Raw genomic sequence first — 20,812 nt, forward strand, 5'->3', positions numbered from 1 at the left:
GTTTTTATCCTGTAAACAGTTGGGAATCATTAAGCGGATAGTGACATGGTCAGATTTTTGCCTTAAGTTAGAGCTTAAAAAAAGAGGTAAAACCAAAATGTAGGTATGTATGTTTTTGCTTATTCAAGATTTTAAGTTTTTGATCAAGTATTGAGAAAATATCCAATTTTTAGGTCTGCGTTCCTATATGGCAACAATATGCTAGAGATCAATACCAGCTGATACATTGTATGAGACCTAGAGGATCTTTTTTTCCTCAGTGACCACACATTAAAGTTCATGGAAGGATTCTGTCTCAATTTTGGTCACTCCTAAATAAATCCAGGTATTTTTCTGTGTTTAGTCAGGACTGAGCCAATTGTCCCACTCCCTAGTGGCAGAGTTTGCCATGATTTTTATCTCTTAACTAGAACCAAATGGAATGGGAAAAGGATCAATAACCTCAAGGATGACTTAGGCTAAAGAGTGGAGAGTCTTGGCCCATTTCCTGGTATAGTGGAAAGACAGTAACCAAAACAAATGTGTGAGCTGATGTGCTAGTGTTGTGAATAGACTCCAGCAACACAAAATGGATGACCAACTGCCTCAGGAAAGGCAAACTGAAGAGGGTTCAGAGAAGACTTTATCAAGCAGAGAAATAGAGGAAGAGAATTTTCCTGAAACAATCCTAAAGGTCATTTGTTACCTCAGCCTAATTATTTCACTCTCAAGCATGTCCTGGTTTGGACAGTAGATCACACAGTCACCTGTGTGACACATAGAGCAAGTATGGGGAAGACATCTCACCTTCCAGCAGAATCGTTGTCCACTTTTTTTGAAACACAGCTACTCTTTATCTCTCAGCTTGACTTGCAGTTGCAGGTGGCCATGTGACTAAGTTCTCTTCAATGAAATGGCGGCAAAAGTGATGTGTTCCCAGGAGCAAAAGGGCTAAGGAAGTATGCAAATAAAAAGACACTGTGCTCCTTACTCTAGCCCAAACTTCTTGTTTGAAAAATTTTGAAAACGTTGGATGAAAAATTTTTTATGTTTATTTATTTGTGAGAGAGAGAAAGAACATGAGTGGGGGAGGGGCAGAGAGAGAGGGAGACACAGAATCCGAAGCAGGCTACAGGTTCTGAGCTGTCAGCACTGAGCCTGACGAGGAGCTCAAACTCATGAGCTGTGAGATCGTGACCTGAGCCGAAGTCGGGTGCTTAACTGACTGAGCCACCCAGGTATCCCAAGTTGGGTGAAATTTTAATACCTGTAAGTACTAGGTAGTTATAGATCTCCTTAAGATGTTTTTTATAGAACATTTGAAGGCATTGCCATGCAACAAAAAGCAAGCTGCCAAATAATATGGCAGTGATACCATTTCTATAAACATAAAATCCATATATAGTTTATTATGTACTTATATTTCCATATGTGTACATAGGAAGAGATCTAACCTATAAAATCTAAAACTGTTAATACTATTCATTAATTATTATATCAATTGTGTTAGAATGCACAAATAGATATTTTAAGATTGGAAAAATAACATTGGGTATTAATTTTGATAATTCTAGAGATGAAGTGAAAGTTAGGAATTACACAAGTGACTTCAATATGTTTCACTAATGATTTCTGACATTTGATAGATTTTAAACCAGTTTCTTTTTTTGTGCAAACCTCGAAAATAAATTCTCCTAAAGTCTCCAAATGTAATTTATTTTCTTATTAATGTTATAAAAAATCAGTTCATGTTAATAGAATTCTGATTTTTTAACCTTGTGCTTTCATAATCATATGCTTTAATATGGAGGAAAAATGTGCCAATTTGTCTGTTACGATCTAGCTGTTTCCTTCATTTATTAATCATATTTTCTGATGTACCCAAGACATAATTAAAAACCATGGGCACAGGGGGCAGACATGCCTGGATTTGAATCATAGTTCTTCAATTTTCTTTGCTTTGTGTTCAAGAGCAAGTTACTTAACCTCTTTCGGCATCATTTACATAACTTCCTGAAGTGCTTTTGAGGATTAAATGCTACAATGTGTCTGCAGTGCCCAGAACAGTGTAACAGAGTAGACAATGAGAGGCCCACTCTTATCTCTTCCCCTGTCTTTGCTTTCATCTCAGTTCACTTTTAAGAAGCAGTAAATATAATTTAATGCAGTTATTAAATAAGAATTCATAAACCTTCCATTGCCCTATCCATTTGTACCACCCATTCTCTCAAAACAGTTTAGTAGGCTGTTGGCAATTTTAAAAGCAAAGAAGCTAATATTATTTGATCTTCTGTTTTGTCTCTTTTTGTAAATTATTGTTTTCCTTTGAATTATATTTTATCTATTAAGATTGAGATATGGGGCACCTGGGTGGCTCAGTCAGTTGAGTGTCCAACTTTGGCTCAGGTCACAATCTCACATTTGTGGGTTCCAGCCTGGCATCTGCTGACAGCTCAGAGCCTGGAGTCTGCTTTGGATTCTGTGTCTCCCTCTCTCTCTGCCCCTCCCCTGCTTGCGTTCTGTCTCTCTCTCTCAAAAAATAAAACATTAAAAATTTTGTAAGATGTATTTATTTTTTAATGAATATTTTTTAAAATTTTTTATTGCTTATTTATTTTTGACACAGACACAGAGAGTGAGCAGAAGGGGGACAGAAAGAAAGAGAGGGAGACACAGAATGTGAAGCAAGCTCCAGGCTCTTCGGGGCTCAAACTCATAAATTGTGAAATCATGACCTGATGTCAGGCACTTGACTGAGCCATCCCGGTGCCCCTTAAAGTTTTAGACAAAATGAGAAAAATGGAAATTAAGTTGGGGCAAATGTGGAAGGAGAGCAGGTTTTTAAAATAAGTAGTAAATCAGATATATTGGTCAGTATCAAAGAAGCAATATTAGAAAGAGCCTGCTTTTTATTACAAGATTCATGCAAGTGTATGTATTAATAATGCAGAAAATTTAGTGTATAGAAATAAGCTGATGTAAATAGGAAAAAAGAGTCTTATACCAACCATAATCTCACTATTCTGAGTAGCTAATTTCAATGCCCTTTTTATACCGATATATATATTTAAAATCTTACTTTTTGAGACTTGCTATTTTGCAGTTAATACATTGTTACCACTTTCCATTATAAAATATTCCTTAGCATTATTTTATTTAAACATTTTTTAAATGTTTGTTTATTTTTGAGAGAGACAGAGCATGAGCATGAGCAGGGGAGGGGCAGGGAGAGAGACAGACACAGAATCCGAAGCAGGATCCAGGCTCCGATCTGCCAGCACAGAGCCCAACACGGGACTGGAACCCATGAACTGTGAGATCATGACCTGAGCCTAAGTTGGACGCTTAACCAACTGAGCCACCCAGGCGCCCTCCATCCATCATAAATGGATGATTATATTCTAGTTTATAGGTTTTTTTTTTTTACTAATCCCCTTAATTTTGAACATTTACATATTATATGTTCTCTTTACTGTTGCAAACATCGTTTTATCATTGTTTCAGTCAATTTTTGGGTGTATGTCCATAATTATTTCCTATTGAAAAATTTCTAGAATTTGAAATTTTGGATCAAAGCTTGTGCACATTTTATTTTTTATTTATTTATTTTTTTAATGTTTATTTATTTTTGAGACAGAGAAACAGAGCATGAACAGGGGAGGGGCGGAGAGAGAGGGAGACACAGAATCGGAAGCAGGTTCCAGGCCCTGAGCCATCAGCCCAGAGCCCTACGCGGGGCTCGAACTCGCGGACCGCGAGATCGCGAGATCGTGACCTGAGCTGAAGTCGGACGCTTAACCGACTGAGCCACCCAGGCTCTCCTGCTTGTGCACATTTTAAAGATTTGATATACGTTGCCAAATTTTCCTCTAAATGCTGTAGCATTTGTGTTTTCACCAGCAATACATGAAAGTAACATTTTCCCTGTATTCATTAATCCTTAAATTCACTAATCCTTATCACTAGAAATCTTTTTGATCATTGTTTTAGTTTCAAGTATTTTATTAGTTGTAATATTGAACTTTTTTATGCATTTATTCTTTTGCCATTTGTATGTTTTTTCTTTTATAAATTGTGTGTTCATTTTCTTTGCTCCTAGTATCTTTGGTGTTTATCTTTTCCTTAATAATTTTTTTAATCTACCTGACATGGATGGACCTAGAGGGTATTATGCTAAGTGAATTAAGGTCAGACTGAGAAAGACAAATGCAATATGATTCCACTCATGAATGGAATCTAAAAAATGAGTAAACAAACTAAAAGCAGAATTAGAACTATAAATGCAGCGAACAAACTGATGGTTGCCAGAGGGGAGAGGGGTCAGGGTTTGGGCAAGATGGATGAAGCTGACGGGAGATACAAGCCTCCAGTTGTGGAATGAGTAAGTCATGGGAATAAAAAGCAGAGCATAAAGAATACAGTCAATACTGTAATAGTGATATAATGGGACAGATGGTAGCTGTGCTTGTGGTGAACATAGCATCATATATAAACTTGTAAAATCACTAAATAAAAAAAGCAACAGTAAATAATTTTTAGTGTACCTCAAAGTGCTTTTATTAGAGATATTGACTTATTGTCACATTGCAAATATTTTCTCAGTGTATTGTTGCTTTTCAATTTTATTAAATCTACTTTTTGAGGTACATAAGTTCAGGACTTTGATTTAATTAAATTTACCCATATTAGACTTGGAGAGATATTTTCCTTTCAGACTTTACAAATCAGCTGTATTATCTTCTAGTACTCTTATTAAATTTAAATTTTGAAGTCACCAAAAGCGTGTAAAGTAAACAGTGGATTTGACGTATTTTCTGAAGTTTTAGTCAGTTGTCCATGCCAGTGCTGCCTATTTAACAATCCACCCTTTCCTTGTTGATTTGAAATTCAGACCACAATCCTTTATCTGATTACCCTGGGGCCAGATATATTTTCAACTTTAGAAAAGTAATGTAGTACATTGACCATATGTTATGTCACAACCTCAGTGAGGTAGGAAACAGTTCCATGGAATGAATGAATCACTTTAATATTTTCACAGCGAAACATTCACATTAAGTGGGAGAAGTATAGTTTATAAATCAGTCTTTGCTGCTTTTGCTGCCTGATGAGTTCCGAAAACAATCCAGTTTTCAGAGAATGTTGGATTTTGGAGTTGTGGCTAAGAGACAGTGGACTTACATTGCATTTAATGTGTAGTAAAGCCCTAAGTATACACATTGTGTCTGTTTTGATTTGTTTTTTTTAGTTCCGTCTTAAGCTACACACTGTGATATAGTACTGTAATGATTTTAATATACATTTTAATATTAGTCTTACTGTTTCTTCTTTTTTTCCCAGAAATGTCTTGGTCATTATTTTTTTAGATGTATTACAGAATATCTTTTTCAAGGTACAAAGAAATTACATCGGAGAATTGTAGATTAATTTGGGAGAAGCACAGCAAGTAGGGTTGAGCTATGTTGGTGATTGAGAGAGTTATGCTCCCTCTATCTGGGTATTGTCTATTGTAAACTCTTAGAGGTCCATCCTCAACTCTCAAGACCAGTTTGAGAAGTGTCGGTCTCTTGTCACATTTCCAGAAGTATATTTGGCTGGATACCCCTGAGGTGCTCTTATGGTTATCAATAACATCTATTAGCATCTTAAAGGCTCTTAGGTACCATTCTATAAAGAAACACACTTATCTTGATTAAACCTAGTGTTTAAGAAAATTACTTGACCGGAAAATCCCTATTTCATAACACTGAACAAATCGCTTAGGAAATAGTTGTCTAATGAAAAATAAAAGCATTCTGAATCTGAGGATTCTTATTCATCACTAAATCCATCATAGGTATTTATTGAATGTCTGCTGTCTGCCCATTATAGTTGAATGTACTGAAGATATGAAAACATTTTATCCTTGCCACGGGGACAGACAGACACCAGGAAAACTATTAGGGACTGCTGAACTGCAATTCTTACTGCCCTCTGAAGGTACAGAGGCATCTCATTGATATTCATATCACAGAACCAATATAGTGCATTGATTATATCAACATTGGAATTTAGTAAATATACTAGATAAAAGAGTGAAATAAAGGGGGGTAGCACGATCTGTAGTATATGGTAGTATATTTTAGCTCATATATGCATAGAGAGAGAGGACTAAGCCAGAATGGACTTCATAGACAAAGATGGACCAAAGCTGGGCCGCAAAGGATTGATGAAGATAGATTTTCTCCACCACTGCAGGCAATAATGATTGGAAATATGCTTCTTGGAGATGTAAAGTGCATCACACTGAGTCTAACCCATATGCAGACAGTTTTCTGTAAGGATAGTGGCCTATCTGGCTTATCCTCTTTGGGCCTCAGAATCCTAACTACAGTTTGCAAAGAATTTTCTGATCCAGATAGTCACTTTAGTGAGTGACAGAAAATGGGGTTTATTGGTTGGTGTAAAGAAATGAAATGTTCTAGTGTTGGGAACAGTGCAGGACTAGAGTAACTGAAGTGACAGGGTAAACAGACACAATACAGAAGTGGCCTGCCACACTTTCTTGTCAACTGAACTCTCAAGTTTATTTGGAGGATTCATAAACAACTAAAATGGTTCCTTTGCTACCCTTGATTGGCCTACCCAATTTGGTTGGTGCCAGTTTATCAATTTCCTCCCCAAATGTACAGTCTGTTTTATTTCTCTCCTGTGTCTTATAAATCCTGTTTTTGCTTTTGTTCCTTGGCTCAGTCTAACAACAGACTCTCTCATATGTGTGTACACAAATTGTGTGCAAAATGACTACCTGACTTTCAGTTATTTTCTGACATTGATACTTTCTTCCTGAGCTCTTGCCCATTGGATCATGGGGCGGGGGGTGGGTGGGAATAACTGAATGTTTGATTGAGTTTAAGGCTTAGTCTGATTTGATCATTTAAATAACTTTTTTTAGGTCATTCTTTCTCTCAGATAGACTCTTTCCTTCAGGTATATGGACCAAGGGATTGTGTGACTTTCATATCCTCAAGGCATTGGGGAAAGGGACCCCTGGCTTCTAGCTGGACCATTGGAATGTATATACATTATCATGGCAGCTGCTTGCCAGTGGAAGGATATCCCTTGTTCAGTTAGTTGCTGGATGCTCTTCTGGTCTGCAACATGTGAACTTATAGGCCCATTCTTTAGGCTCAGGCTCTTTTTTAGGGTGGTGCTTTGTAGATGATCCACCCTAAATTTGACTTCCTCTGGTATTAGAGAACCCCACCCCAAGGTCTGACTGACACCTAATTGGCCTTGGCTTGAGTGGTCTGTGGTGCTACTCTCACTATAGAGCCATATTTCCCTCACTATGCCCATAGTCTATAGCAAACTTCTCAGCTTACTTCCAAGTAGCTACTTCCAAGTCCTAAGACACATAGGAACCAAGGGTTGTTCAGGTAAGCTAAACCTCAGGTCTCCCTCTGGCAGCCTATACCATGTAATCTTGTCGATGTGACTATGTCCTAGTGCTATAAGACAGCTCCCTCCCTGTGTCCATATTGAGGGGAAGGAAGCAGAAGACCCTTTGGTCCAAGAATTGTTTCCATTGATCTGATACTTTTCTTCCTCCCCAAGTCACACCCTATAGAAGGGGGACTTAATACTTAACTTTTCTGGCTATTTTATACTTGCTTTTCTTTCTGAGACTTCTTCCTACATTTTCTCTAGGACAGAAGGAAATGGCATGCTCCAATTTTTTTTTCTACATTGTATCTTCCTTATTCTTAATTCTAGCAAACCTTTAACAGCAGTCAGTCATTATTCTTAATTTATAAGGGACATTTATGGGCTGAGTCTTCTAAGTTTAGCTTTTTATATGCTGAGAGGAGTTAAGGGTTTTCTTGAGAGGCAGATCATCTCTAAAGGCAATGGTCTGGTTTTCAAGGATATTGTTTCGTTGCACAATTTTGTCACACATGTCAGAACTGATATTGTGACAAATCCTAGGAACATCTAGGGTAGTTGGGGCAGTTTTGTACTTGGAAAGACAAAAAAAAAGCGTGTTGATAATTTTTAAACCATTACCCCTGTTACATTACCCATTATAATACCGTAAGGACTGTATTTTTTTAAAGTTTATTTATTTTGAGAGAGGGGGAGAATAAGAGAGAGAGCGTGCGCGCGCGCGCGCACACACACACACACACACACACACACACACACACACACGCAAGCAGAGGAAAGGCAGAGAGACTGGGGAGATAGAGTCCTAAACAGGCCCCAGAATGGTCATCTCAGAGTCCCACACGGGGCTTAATCCTGCCAACTGCGAGATCATGACCTGAGCCAAAACCAAGAATCAGATGCTTAACGGACTGAGCCACCCCAGGTGCCCTTATAATACCCGAAGGACTTTAAACTTGGCATATTATTAAGACATTTGAATTGAATACCTTGAATTGCAAGAAACAGAGACTCCTTCAGATCTCCTAAAGTAATGGGGCATTTATGATGAGGACATACATAATATATCTGATTGGGTTTGTGGTTTTTTTTTTAATGTTTATTTATTTTTGAGACAGAGAGAGACAGAGCACGAACGGGGGAGGGGCAGAGAGAGAGGGAGAAACAGAATCGGAAGCAGGCTCCAGGCTCTCAGCGATCAGCCCAGAGCCCGACGCGGGGCTCGAACTCACGGACCGCTACCTGAGCTGAAGTCGGACGCTTAACCGACAGAGCCAGCCACCCAGGCGCCCCAGGGTTTGTGGGTTTCAATCAGTGGGATCTGTCTCGGGATAGCTTAGGCAAAAATAATTTAATGGGATGGCAGGTGGTTGTAAATGAAATTTAAAGAAAGATCAAAGAAAGGGGCTGTAGAAAAAACCAGAATAGCTCCAGACATCCAGATCTAAGAATGTCTCTTTAAGGCGCTGTTAATGGGCCAGATTCTCTCCAACTGTTGATGTCTCTCTGTGGTTCCCTTCTTAACACTGTATCTCTTGAAGAAAGAAGCTGATTGGTGTAGGAAGAGGTCATGGACCCACCCCTTGGCTTGGATAGCATGGTCCCTCCAAAATTGCATGCAGTAGTAGAAGAAATGGAGTAGAGACAGTTTGAGAGGATGAGCTGAGTTCACTTTAGGTCATGTGGCATTCCCAGTTGTGACAGATGTCTGGGCAGAAAGTTTATAATCTGGCATGTAACTCAGGGCTAACTCAGTGCCACTTTTCCCATGGAAAGTGAAAGGGCTAAAATTTGCTTATAACTAATTTAAAAAAAAAACAGAAAAGAAAAGAGATTTTTAAAACAGTTTATTTAAACAAAAATTTTTTTAAATGGTTATTTGTTTTTGAAGGAGAGAGAGACAGAGCATGAGCCGGGGGAAGGAAAGAGAGAGAGGGAGACTCAGAATCCAAAGCAGGCTCAAGGCTCTGAGCTGACAACTCAGAGCCTGAGGGTGGTGGTGGTTTAAACTCACAAACCGTGAGATCATGACCTGAGCATAAGACAGATGCTTCACCAACTGAGCCACCCGAGCGTCCCAAAACAGTTTGTTTCTTTAATTAAATGTTAAATAAATTGTAGGTAAAGTATTATATAGAATAGAATTGTCTTTTTCATCCTTTTAGACAAAATGTTTAAAAAACATTTTAAAGTGTTACTGTTTTAAAATGGTGGTGATGTTTTTGTTTGCTGGTTTTTAAATATACAAAGATTTCTTTTGTAAGTGCTCCCTTAAAACAAACTGTCCTCAAGAAGATACAGGCTATGATAAAAGCAGCTTTTTGTTTTTTCCAGAGAATTAGCAAGGACAGGAGAGGAATCCCTGGCTGTAGAAGGCCTGAGCTGTATAAACCTCACTATTGCCCTGTGTCTCAGAACTAACCTGTGGCAGAGCCTGAATTCACAGCCAGTTTTGAACTAAGGGTTCTGCTTCTTCCCCAAGTCTGGAAGTGGCACTCTTGAATTTCTTTACAGAAGGGACTTAAGTGAGACAACCTGGCTGGAAGTGGAGGCCAGGTCAGGATTTAGTTAAGGGATGTCTAAGACTGGAACTGAGGTAAGAGTATATACAGCTTGAGAAGATGAGGCTGAACCAAGGCAAAGCTAAGAACTGAATGATATAAAGTTGTCACTATACCATCATCACGACACTAGCATTTTACATATATACTCCACTTTATAATTCAGTTTAGAAATAGATTATGTATGGGATCCCACCAGCCATCTTTGTTCTTGTTCCCCAGTATGAAAGCTTCCTTCCAGTCAGACCATTGCCTTAGGCTGACTCGCTTGGATCAGCTTTGCCCTTCTCTGTCTTCCTTCAAGACTCAGCTTGTATTCTCTCCTCTCCCTCCTGAGGCCATGTCAAGTCACTTCACTAACTGTATTTAGAACAAATTTTATCATGTAACTAATTACTAATTAGCAACATTAATTAATATTTACTAATAACCTTGTCCTATATTATTACTTATTTTCCTAGCTAGATACTACCCATTGTTTCTGCCTTTCCATCTCCACCTTAAATAATATTTTTGACCTTTGTACTTGTAGATTGTGTTGTTTATACCTCCATTTGACAATTAATTATGATCCACATCATGCATACATCATTTCTCACTTCCTATTGTTTTCATTGTCTCCTCAATTGTATCTCACTTTGCTATTAACCAAGTTGTATGTGGCAAATGTCTAGCACAGTTGTTGCATGTGGAAGCATATTATATTATTTAATGCTGTGGCTTTCTAAATTGTGAGATGAAATGAGATCAGTTGCATTCAGCCCTAGACTCCCAGCACTTTCTTTACCTACATTTCCAACTTTATCTAATTAAGAGCTAAGCTTTTGTTTAAAGATTTCACAGACCATCTCCCCTGGCCCCAAATGAAGACCGTTTATTAAACATATCTACATGTATTTTTTGTTTGCTCAATCTAATTGCAAATCTTGAATCCTGGTCTGCTGCTTCTTCACAGTTCCTAGTTTGATTTTAAATAAATTAGTTGGTTTTTAATAAATACTAAGATGAAATAAATAAGACTATGATAATATTTATATCTTATGAATTTTACATTCAGTTCAATTCTAAAAGGTATTTAATTTTTAAGTAAAAAAAATAGTTCAAATTTCCTTAACTTATCACAAGTGTTGAACATATAAAATCATGCCTTAGAGAAGTTCACCCACATGCGCGTGCGCGCGCACGCGCGCGCGCGCACACACACACACACACACACACACACACACACTTTGAGAGTTGCAAGAATAACCCTGAATATTAATGGCCCAAACAGTGTTCATTTGACATGTTGACTTGTTCACCAGTTCAATTTTGTACTTTGAACTTTTCAAACCATTGCCTATATTTTGGCTTCATCTTTGTTGACAGGTAGGAAACCAAAAACATCAGCCTGATTCACTTTAAAATGGCATAGACTCATTATCATGTTGCTTCTTTAGCAAATATTTTTGTGTGTATGGACACTCTGTATCAATTCCATTAAGGCATTTTCAGATACAAATGATTTAGGTTGACAAAATTCAGTTTTTCCTGGACATCCATGATACCAAATAGTGGCTTCCCCCACACTCCTAGCAGCCAGCCTCCTGTTCCCATACATAAATGGCAGCCAGCAATGGCTGGAAACAAAGGACTCTCTCCCAGTCTCTGAATACAGTGACATTCATTCTGAGAGAAGCAGGGGCAGCTTTTTGAAAGCCGACTTCTTCAGCTCGACAATAACACACAATGAGTTATTGACTTGTTTATATACGGAGCTCTTTTCAGTAACTAACTCTGACTCCCACAGTCTGGACAAATGATTGATTTCGTGGTTAGAAAAAGAGAAAGCTCTTGCGCTAAACTCTGTAGTGCAAACTACTTCTTCCCCATTTGTTCCTTAAATGAATAGGACCTTATTAAAATGCACTTTCCAAAAAAATACCTGCAGCTGGCCTTTATAACCATGTTTTGTATATATAAATAAGTAATTTGTCCCAGTCTTTTGTATATTAACAGACCATTGGGAAACTTGTCAATATATATGAACGCTGATTGTCCTGTTGTTTATGCTAAACTGTATTTCCTGTATTGATCTGCATGTAAAATATGGATCAAATAATTTATTATTAAATCAATTTACCAGCCAAAAAGTTAGATTTTTGATAGAAAGATAGATTCCGTTTTCGTGTTGTGTTACATTGATTTATTAAGGACATTATACATAATGCATATCATCTACTTCACAATTGAATCACTAGCTGTTCTGAATACAGAGAAAAGTACGTGCAGAACTGTAGTTCAGAGCGCTGAGAGTATGGTTGGGCTCTTTGGTTAGCACCTATCTAGAATGTTAATATGTAGTTAAGTAGACAGATCATACCAGCTTGTTTGATTACTGTACCTTTTTAAAAGGTATTAATAATTGGGCTCCAGAGCTTATTTAAAGTTATTTTCTACTATAAAATATATTTTATTTGATCTTACTGTCATGTTAAAACTTTTACACAGTTAAAACTTTTTAATCTTTGTGGTTTTTATAAAGTACATCTTTAAAATATTTGGGGGAGAAGTTAAAAAAAAAAACAAGAAAAGCCGTGTACTGTTAATGACACACACAAAAGATCACTGCTGCTTTGTCTGTATTTCTCCAGAAGGAGGTCTTGAATCTGTTGTCCTTTCTAGGATGTCCATAGTTGAGCTTCCTGAACCAGCAAATGTTTGAAGAATTCCTCAAATTAAGAGCACTTTTTATTATAGTCACAACAGGCTATATATGTTATATAGAACTATATATTACCAAATTATGACCCTTTAGGGCTTTAGAGAAAATATAATGCCTGCTACCTTAGCATCAATAGTTTTATATAAAATAGATATAGTCAGAAAGGTAAAAGTCATTGGGAATCATTTCATTGAAACCTGTTGCTTCAGGTATAGTTCTGTGGACTTTTTTAATTCCTGAACAGGCTAAGGTAAACTTACTTCTTTTTAATCTTGTTTCTCTAACCAGAGGACTTTTTTTGAAGCATTTTCTGTTCAGTTTTATTTGACAGAGACATTATGTTTCTTGTTTTTTTCCATTTCTGCTACTGTCTTTCACTAGTCTCTTGATTGTTCTAGTATGGTTACCATTAATATTAATGAGACCAACTTTAACCTAATTTTGGACAGCTAATATTTGTTACATATTTTTAAAATCTTAGCAACAACACCTGACAAAAATGGTAAATTAAACCTTCCTATTTAGCTTTAGATTTTGATGTACACAATGAATATTTAAGGATGTTTTCTTACATTTAAAAAGGGTAAGATACAGTTAGAACAAAGTGTTTCTCACTGCCTTATTTGGTAGAGACTTGGTTTTTCATAGTTACAAACAAATTTTAGCCATCATTCTGTTTATTTTTTTTATTGAGGTATAATTGACATATAACATTATATTAGTTTCAGGTGTACAACAAAATGATTTGATATTTGTATATATTGCAAAATTACCACAATAAGTTTAGTTAACATCTGTCACCATATAAGGTTATAATTTTTTTGTGTGTATAATGAGATTTTTTAAGATTTACTCTCTAAGCAATTTTCAAATATGCAATATAGTATTATTAACTATAGTTCTCATGCTATACATTACATCCCCATGACTTACTTATTTTAGAGCTGGAAATGTGTACCATTTGACCCTCTTTACTTGTTTCACCCACCTTCCACACCTTCCCCTGGCAATCAGCAATCTGTTCTATCTATGAGCTCAATATTTTTTTTGGAGGGGGGTTAATATTAAACATATAAATAAGATCATATGGTATTTGTCTTTCTCTGACTTATTTCACTTAGGACAATATCCTTTTTTTATTTTTAATTTGAAGTTTCTACCCTTTTTGCATATGAAAAATTAGCCTCAGAAATATATAACCCATTGACAAAAATTATTTCATACATTTTAGATGAGAACAGTAAATCAAAAGCATGCGATTTTGTCATAATGAAGAAACAAGATCTTCTCCTCTAAAGTGACAGGAGAGAAAAATCCTGTGATTGTTGTCATGACATGGGTCTTGAAGAAAAGATGCTATTAGCACTGCATATTATTAAAAAAATTTTTTTAAGTTTCTATTTATTTATTTTGAGAGAAAGAGAGAGACAGCATGAGCAGGGGAGGGGCAGAGAGAGGGAGAGAAATTCCAAAAAGGCTCCTCACGGTCAGCGCAGAGCCTAATGTGGGGCTCGAACTCATGAACCATGAGATCATGACCTGAGCCAAAATCAGGAGCCAGATGACTGAACTGAGCCATCCAGGCACCCCAGCACTGCATATTACTTATACCTTATGGGGAAAATCCACTCTCTGAATTTGACTTTTTACTTTCAATAATTTTCTCTAGATGATTGTATTAAAATCTCTTTTGGAATGGCTGGTCTGTTTCCAGAAAAGGCCCATGTGTGTATCTTTATATTTTGTTAACTATTCATTTCTCAATATCTTACTGGATTCTCTATTTGGTATGCATATGATGTTTTCCAATAATGTTGATAGGTTTAGTCCTCAGCTTATGTAGATTGGTATAGTGCTTCTTCAGAAGTTGAATATTAGAATGGAGGTGATTTTTCCAACTGTGGTGCTTTCGAAGGTAAAAAATTCCCACCTTGTAAAGAGTTATGTGGAAGCAGTTCTAAATGTCATGCCTCTGGGAAACCTCATTAAAATCTGACTTACTGCTGGGGCACCAAAGAGTTTAGTAGCTCTGTTTTTGTTGTGTTTTGCTTTCCTGCAAAAAAAAGATCTGCTCTCAATGTTTGTGCATTTGGAAATTAAATTTGTAAGAAATGGATGAGCTTGGTGAATATTTCCCTGTCCTTCTTCTTCACCCATCTCTCCCTGAGATGAGAATCCCCCCATTAAGAAATAGCCATGGAGACTTGACACAACTATATTGTGCCACCACTTACACACAGGCTTCCATGAGGTAGATATTTGACTTTTTTTAATATTATGTTTTTATATTACTTCAGTACAGGAAAAAATATTCTTTGGGGAAAGTGATCCTAAGAATAATTTCACATAATGATTTTTTTCCAGTTTAATTAAGATGTAATTGACTTAGAGCACTGTATAAGTTTAAGGTATACAGCATAATGACTTGACTTTCTTATATATTGTGAAATGATTACCACAAGAAGTTTAGTTAACATCCATCATCCTATTAGGCGCGCACACACACACACACACACACACACACACACACACACAAGAAAAACACCGTGTTTTTTCCTTGTGATGAGAACTCTTAGGATCTACTCTTTTAACAACTTTCAGATATACCATTCAGCATTGTTAACTGTAGTCATCATGTTGTATATTACATGATGATTATTTTGTAACAAACTTGTTTTTAGCGGTTCTCAATCTAGGACAGGGATCAGCAAATGTTGCCTGCTGAGCAAATTCAGCCTGCCTCTTTTTCTCTGTTTTTTAAGTTTTACTGAGGCATAGCTACATTAATTCCCTTATGTGTTGTCTATTTCATGCTACAAAGGCAGAGTTGAGCAATTGCAACAGAGACTGTTTGCCCTACCGCCCAAGCCTAAAGTATTTAGTCTCTGGCCCTTTACAGACATGTTTGTCAACTCCTTGTCTAGGGTGATCATCAAAATCACCTAAGGATTCCTGGGCTTTTCCCCTCTACCAGGACAGAATCTAGGATATACTGAGCTATATTACCTGTCATTGGATGAAGAGTTCACAGTTTTGATACTATTCTTGTAGCATATATCCATAACTAGATTGAGGAAACTGTATTATTGATTCCCACCCCTGTTTTATCTCAAGTATATGGGTTTTGAAGCAAGGTATGGATTAAAGATTCATGTTAACTCAAACATTATTTTCCAAGTATACAACTGAGAAACAGGAATTAAAGCAACAACATTAACAAAACAAGCAAAACAAAACAAAAGCATGGCCATTATTCATTCTGAGTCCTCAACAAAGAGATACAACATGGCAAGTCCCTTTCTTGAGAGTTGTTAAATATTCCAATTCACAAGTTTTTGTATTAGGCTGTTTCTTTCTTTCTATTAATACCAGTTTGCTGGGTGAATATTATTGTGTTAGTTCAGCTTTTTCCTTTCATTGAAAATAGCTTCTGTTTCAATGGGGATTATTTATAAAGAAATACAGAATGGACACATTCACCTTTTCATAACATATGGGTTAGCAGCAATAGTAGACCTTTATCTGCCTTGGTAAGTGGATCAGGTTGTAGGTAACTGTTCAGGTATTTAAGATACACTATTTTTTGTCATGAAATACTATAAGTCATTTTGAACTGTTCTAGAGTGTTTGAATTGATGTTTGCTTTTGGTTTATGTTCCTGAATTTTTATTCTGATCTAACAGCAGCCAATTTATTCCCTACTGGCAATGAAAAATTGTAATAGGAAACTATCAGCCTAATAAAAAAATTGCTATGCTCATTTTGATAAAATAGTTTTAAAAAGTATTCATCAAATGTCTGCAATTAAGGATCCTCTCCCAAATCATATTTAAGTAAACTTAAAAACAATAAAAATGGAAGTGAAAGATTCAGTGTTAAATGTTTTAAATATAAAAATGAACTTTCAACTTAATCTAAATGGGGTTCATTTTCATATAAGTATGGGCCAAATTAGTTTGAAATTACCTTCCATGATTATATTAAATTGGTTGTTTGAATAAATGTTGCAGTTAGGTGTCAGTAGGTGCTTGTTTTCATGTGATTTATTTATTTTTTCCTAGTTGAACCTGGCTATAGATGAACAGAAAGAGAAAATTACCAAAAAAATAATTCTTTCAATAACAGCGAAGGAACACCATAAGGCACAAGAAGAAGTAAGTAACTTACTTTTTAAGCTCTATGACAAAACTATAATGAGTGCTCATTTTAAAATTAAGACATATTTTACTTGGTTCTGATAGTGAACCAGCTATAGTTATCTGATAGCAACAAAATGGAAAAAAAAATGGTCAAAACTGGAAGCATTTTATTGATCTAGGCAGCTTGAAAAATAATTATATGGTTGAAAGAATAAATATTGTAATTTTTTGAAAATACTTCTGACAACTTTCTCATAAATTTCCTAAATTAGGAAATTATTACATGCAAGTTGAATCTGTAAATTATAACTAACACATGCTAACATAGGGAAAAGGTTAAGATTTTATTAAACTTTGAATAAGTACCAAATATTATTTTTATTTTCTGAGTTTCTAGGAATGGAGTTATTGTTCTGAATTTTAGAAATGCTAACAATGTTATCTCCTAGCAAGGAAAAACTGTAGTTTTCAAATGTCAAGCTTAAATGAGCTAATCATAAGATTCTGTAGGCAATATTATAATGAAGAACTATTAAAGCAAACCTTCTCTCCAAAGCTCATGCTGTGAAGTTGACAGCATATTCCATAAATGAAATAATAATACAAAATTGGTGTTAGACAAAAGGGGAAAATGATTTTCATGTAGTTTCCTGGAATGCAAAACCATTTACTCTTTCTGAGGAGAGATCATGAATTTGCTAATTCCCATGTACCACTGTCAGTAAATAAAATCATAATCAACTTAAAGAATAAGGTAATATGAATATATGAAAATTAAATTTTCATGTCATTCTCTTTTGACATTTCGGCAAAGAAATCTATCCAAGCTTTGGGGTTTTAATATTTTCTTATCATTGTGATTGCATCTGTCCAGCTAACTATGTATTTTACAAAAAATGAACAGGTACAATGCATCACATTTTCCTCAGAGAATTCAAGTCTTTGAATTAGAGATTCAAATTAATATCTGGGACTTGTATATGTCCATTATTAAAGACTATATTGTAAGTATAGATTGGTAATCTCAGTAGAGAATATTTCATAAGAAATATTCAACTTGAATAGTTTCTAGATGTAGCAAATAACAATCGTATAGATTTAAGTTACAGTTCTTACTCAATCTACTTAATATTAACAAGTTAAAAGACTAGATTTTTTAGTTACAAATTTTAAAATATTATACTCTATTCATTTGGAAATGTTTTATCCCAGTTGGAGAGTTTTATTACATGTTTTACAGTAATTTAAATGGAATCTATCATGTATCTTGATATGGTAAACTTTAAGAAATACAAATAAATTTCTCTACTTAGTAGCATTAAAATTACATCTATAATGTGATGTAACACAGTGACAAATTATTATTAGAGATAAATATAAAACACCTAAAAGAATGAACAGATAGATATTTTCTGCCTTTTAAGTATTGTAATTATTTTTTTGATATTTTATGCAAGTCTATAATTTCATTGGAACTGAAAACTTGAAGCGGCCCAGGAAAATTATCATTATGCTAAATATATCATTTCAAATGCCACCTTGTTAGCCATACTGGAAATGAAAATGATCTTTTCTGGAAAATTCAACAGTATTCATGTTTATTTGCTATTTCTTCTTTATTGTCATCTTAATGCTTACTTAATACCTATATACTTCAGTGTTCTTCATGTACGATACGTTATTTGGTCCCATATTTGCTTGATCAGCTATGTCTTCAAATGCCTTCTGTTTGCTTAAAAAATCAAATATGCAGGAAAGGGAATATATTTTGTGTGTTTTGTGAGTATATGTGTGGGTGTGTATGTAATAGTCTCTAAGTATATTCTATATGCTATGGTAATAATTTCTATGTTATTACTTTGAAAGTGATTATATTAATTATGATGTGTAATTTCTAGTGTTTGGTTAGAAAAAGTGAGTGCTGTCAAGTTTTGACCCTAATTCATATTCAGAAGTGTGAAATCATGGTAGTGAAGAGAAATGAAAATGTTGGGAAGGGGGAGAATTACTTCAAAATTTATTTTGCCCACAGTTTATTTTTTACAAAAATATTTTATTTCTAGATATAGTTCAAAATCCAAACTAAACATCATAAAATCTGAGATTTACATTTCTGCTGCCTATAGTTTTATCTTAAAACCTTGTTTTATTTCATGTAATTTTTCCACATTAAACCTAGAAATAATGTATGTATCATAAGACTACTTTGAGGCGATGTTACATGTTAAACTAATTTTTTGGAAATGATTTATTGGAAATATGCATGCAATTTGTTATTGTTGGTTTAAAAGTTATTCCAGGTTCTCTGAAAAATAAATACCAAGATAGGACTAGATGTGTATGTATTGTATTAGAAGAAATGTCTTTGAGAGAAATGGGGAGAACTCTGGGTAAGGCTGCAAGACCTATCAGACTGAAATGCAGGCTTGAACTCAAGTGAAGGAGAAAGGAAGGGCAGACTAGATGGAAACATCTTAGAGAGCGGTGCAGTCTTAGGAATGACTAAGCTTCACAGCGGTGAAGCTGATGGTGTATCCTTGACCTAAAGCTGTCCTTCAGAGGAGTCCTATGACTCCCTGAGTTAGACCTGCTTCAGTATCCTCAGCCATTGGTATCAACCTGGCGATGGATTTCAGAGCACAGTATCTGGGACTCTTGGTTCATTATACTCCTGTCGTTAGAAGCCTATGAGGCACATTCTCATACCTTCCTCAAAAGGTGTAGCTGACGTTATTCTTGTTGCCATCAACATAGCCTTATAAAGATATTAGAAATATCTTTATTTTAGGTGAAGGGGAATCAGAGTACACTTCTCCTGATGAGCACTGAGTAATATATGGAACGGTAGCATTACTATATTATACACCTGTAGCTAATATAACTCTATATGTTAACTACGCTGGAAACAAAAATTTTTTAAATGTCTCTGTTTTAATGGCTCCTTCCTCTATGAGTGGATGGGAATGTCAGACTCTTGAATAGGCTTAAAAGCAGCACACAGAAGGGCCCTCTGGCTGGAAACAAGATAAGTCTTCTTCCAAGATATTTCCATTTCAGAAGGGTTCTGGAAACTATTAAAAAGTTGGGAGCATTTGAAGCGGTATGAGTAAGAAATGGTGCACACCTCAAGTTCCCTTGTAGCTACACTGCAACCCATCCTTCTAAATCAAGAGATACCTTACTTTTCTCATAGGCTCTCATGTCTTTTCTAGTCTTTGTTCATCAAGTCTGGGTTATGGTTCTTTTTAACCTGGAAAACACTGTGTCCTTGGGCCTGAAATCAAGAAGAGATTTTAGGAAATTTAAAATACCCATTTTCATCTCCCTGTCCCCTTTCTGGTTCTTCTTAATTATGTCATAAATTAGAAAGTTTCTTGTTCTTAAGTTTAAGCACTAACCTAGCTTGGAGACCACCCCCCCATATATTGTATGCCAAGATGACATTCCTTGCATAGAGGCTGCAGCCCTTTGTGCTGATTTCAAGTGATAATTTAGTGCAAAGTTCTCTGGAGTCCTCCTTACTAACATAAATGGACTCATGGGCACATAGCAATCAGGCAAACAGCTGAACTCATCATTAGAAAAACCAGGAGATCCTCAAAACCTCATTCATAATAGCCAAACTACAATGTACAGAATGTATAGTTCAGAGCATACAACTTCAATATGCATACGTTTTAGAATGATTAGGAGCAGAATACTATTTTGTGCCAAAATCTAAATCTAAATCATCTACATCATTTCAAGAATTTAATAAATTCAAGAGTTACATGAATGTGTCATAAAAACATGACCAAACTACCTAATGTACGTTTTTAAGCAAAAACCTCTGTGTATGTTTATAGACAGGTGTGCATTTGCATTCTTTCAGAAGTTTGGTCTTTTCCCCATCGAATACTCATATTTTTTTTGCTACCTCCTGCTCATTTGTCCCTCTCCCAAATTCTGTACAAGTGTCACTTCCGTGCTGCATTTCCACGGAGAATGAAGAGTAGAATGTGTAG

General features: G+C 35.7%; 1 protein-coding gene across 4 annotated transcripts in view; it reads left to right on the forward strand.

Annotated features, from left to right (window-relative positions):
• The window catches only part of DCDC1 (doublecortin domain containing 1), a 486,403-nt gene that overhangs the window by 207,872 nt on the left and 257,719 nt on the right, over positions 1-20,812 (forward strand). For all 4 annotated transcript variants that reach the window (XM_053203333.1, XM_053203334.1, XM_053203331.1 and 1 more), the window contains one exon: positions 16,731-16,823. In XM_053203333.1, coding sequence (XP_053059308.1) covers positions 16,731-16,823 — 93 coding nt within the window. The remainder of the gene's footprint in view (positions 1-16,730; positions 16,824-20,812) is intronic.

The sequence above is a fragment of the Acinonyx jubatus genome, chromosome D1 (assembly GCF_027475565.1).
Source record: "Acinonyx jubatus isolate Ajub_Pintada_27869175 chromosome D1, VMU_Ajub_asm_v1.0, whole genome shotgun sequence".
NCBI lineage: Eukaryota > Metazoa > Chordata > Mammalia > Carnivora > Felidae > Acinonyx > Acinonyx jubatus.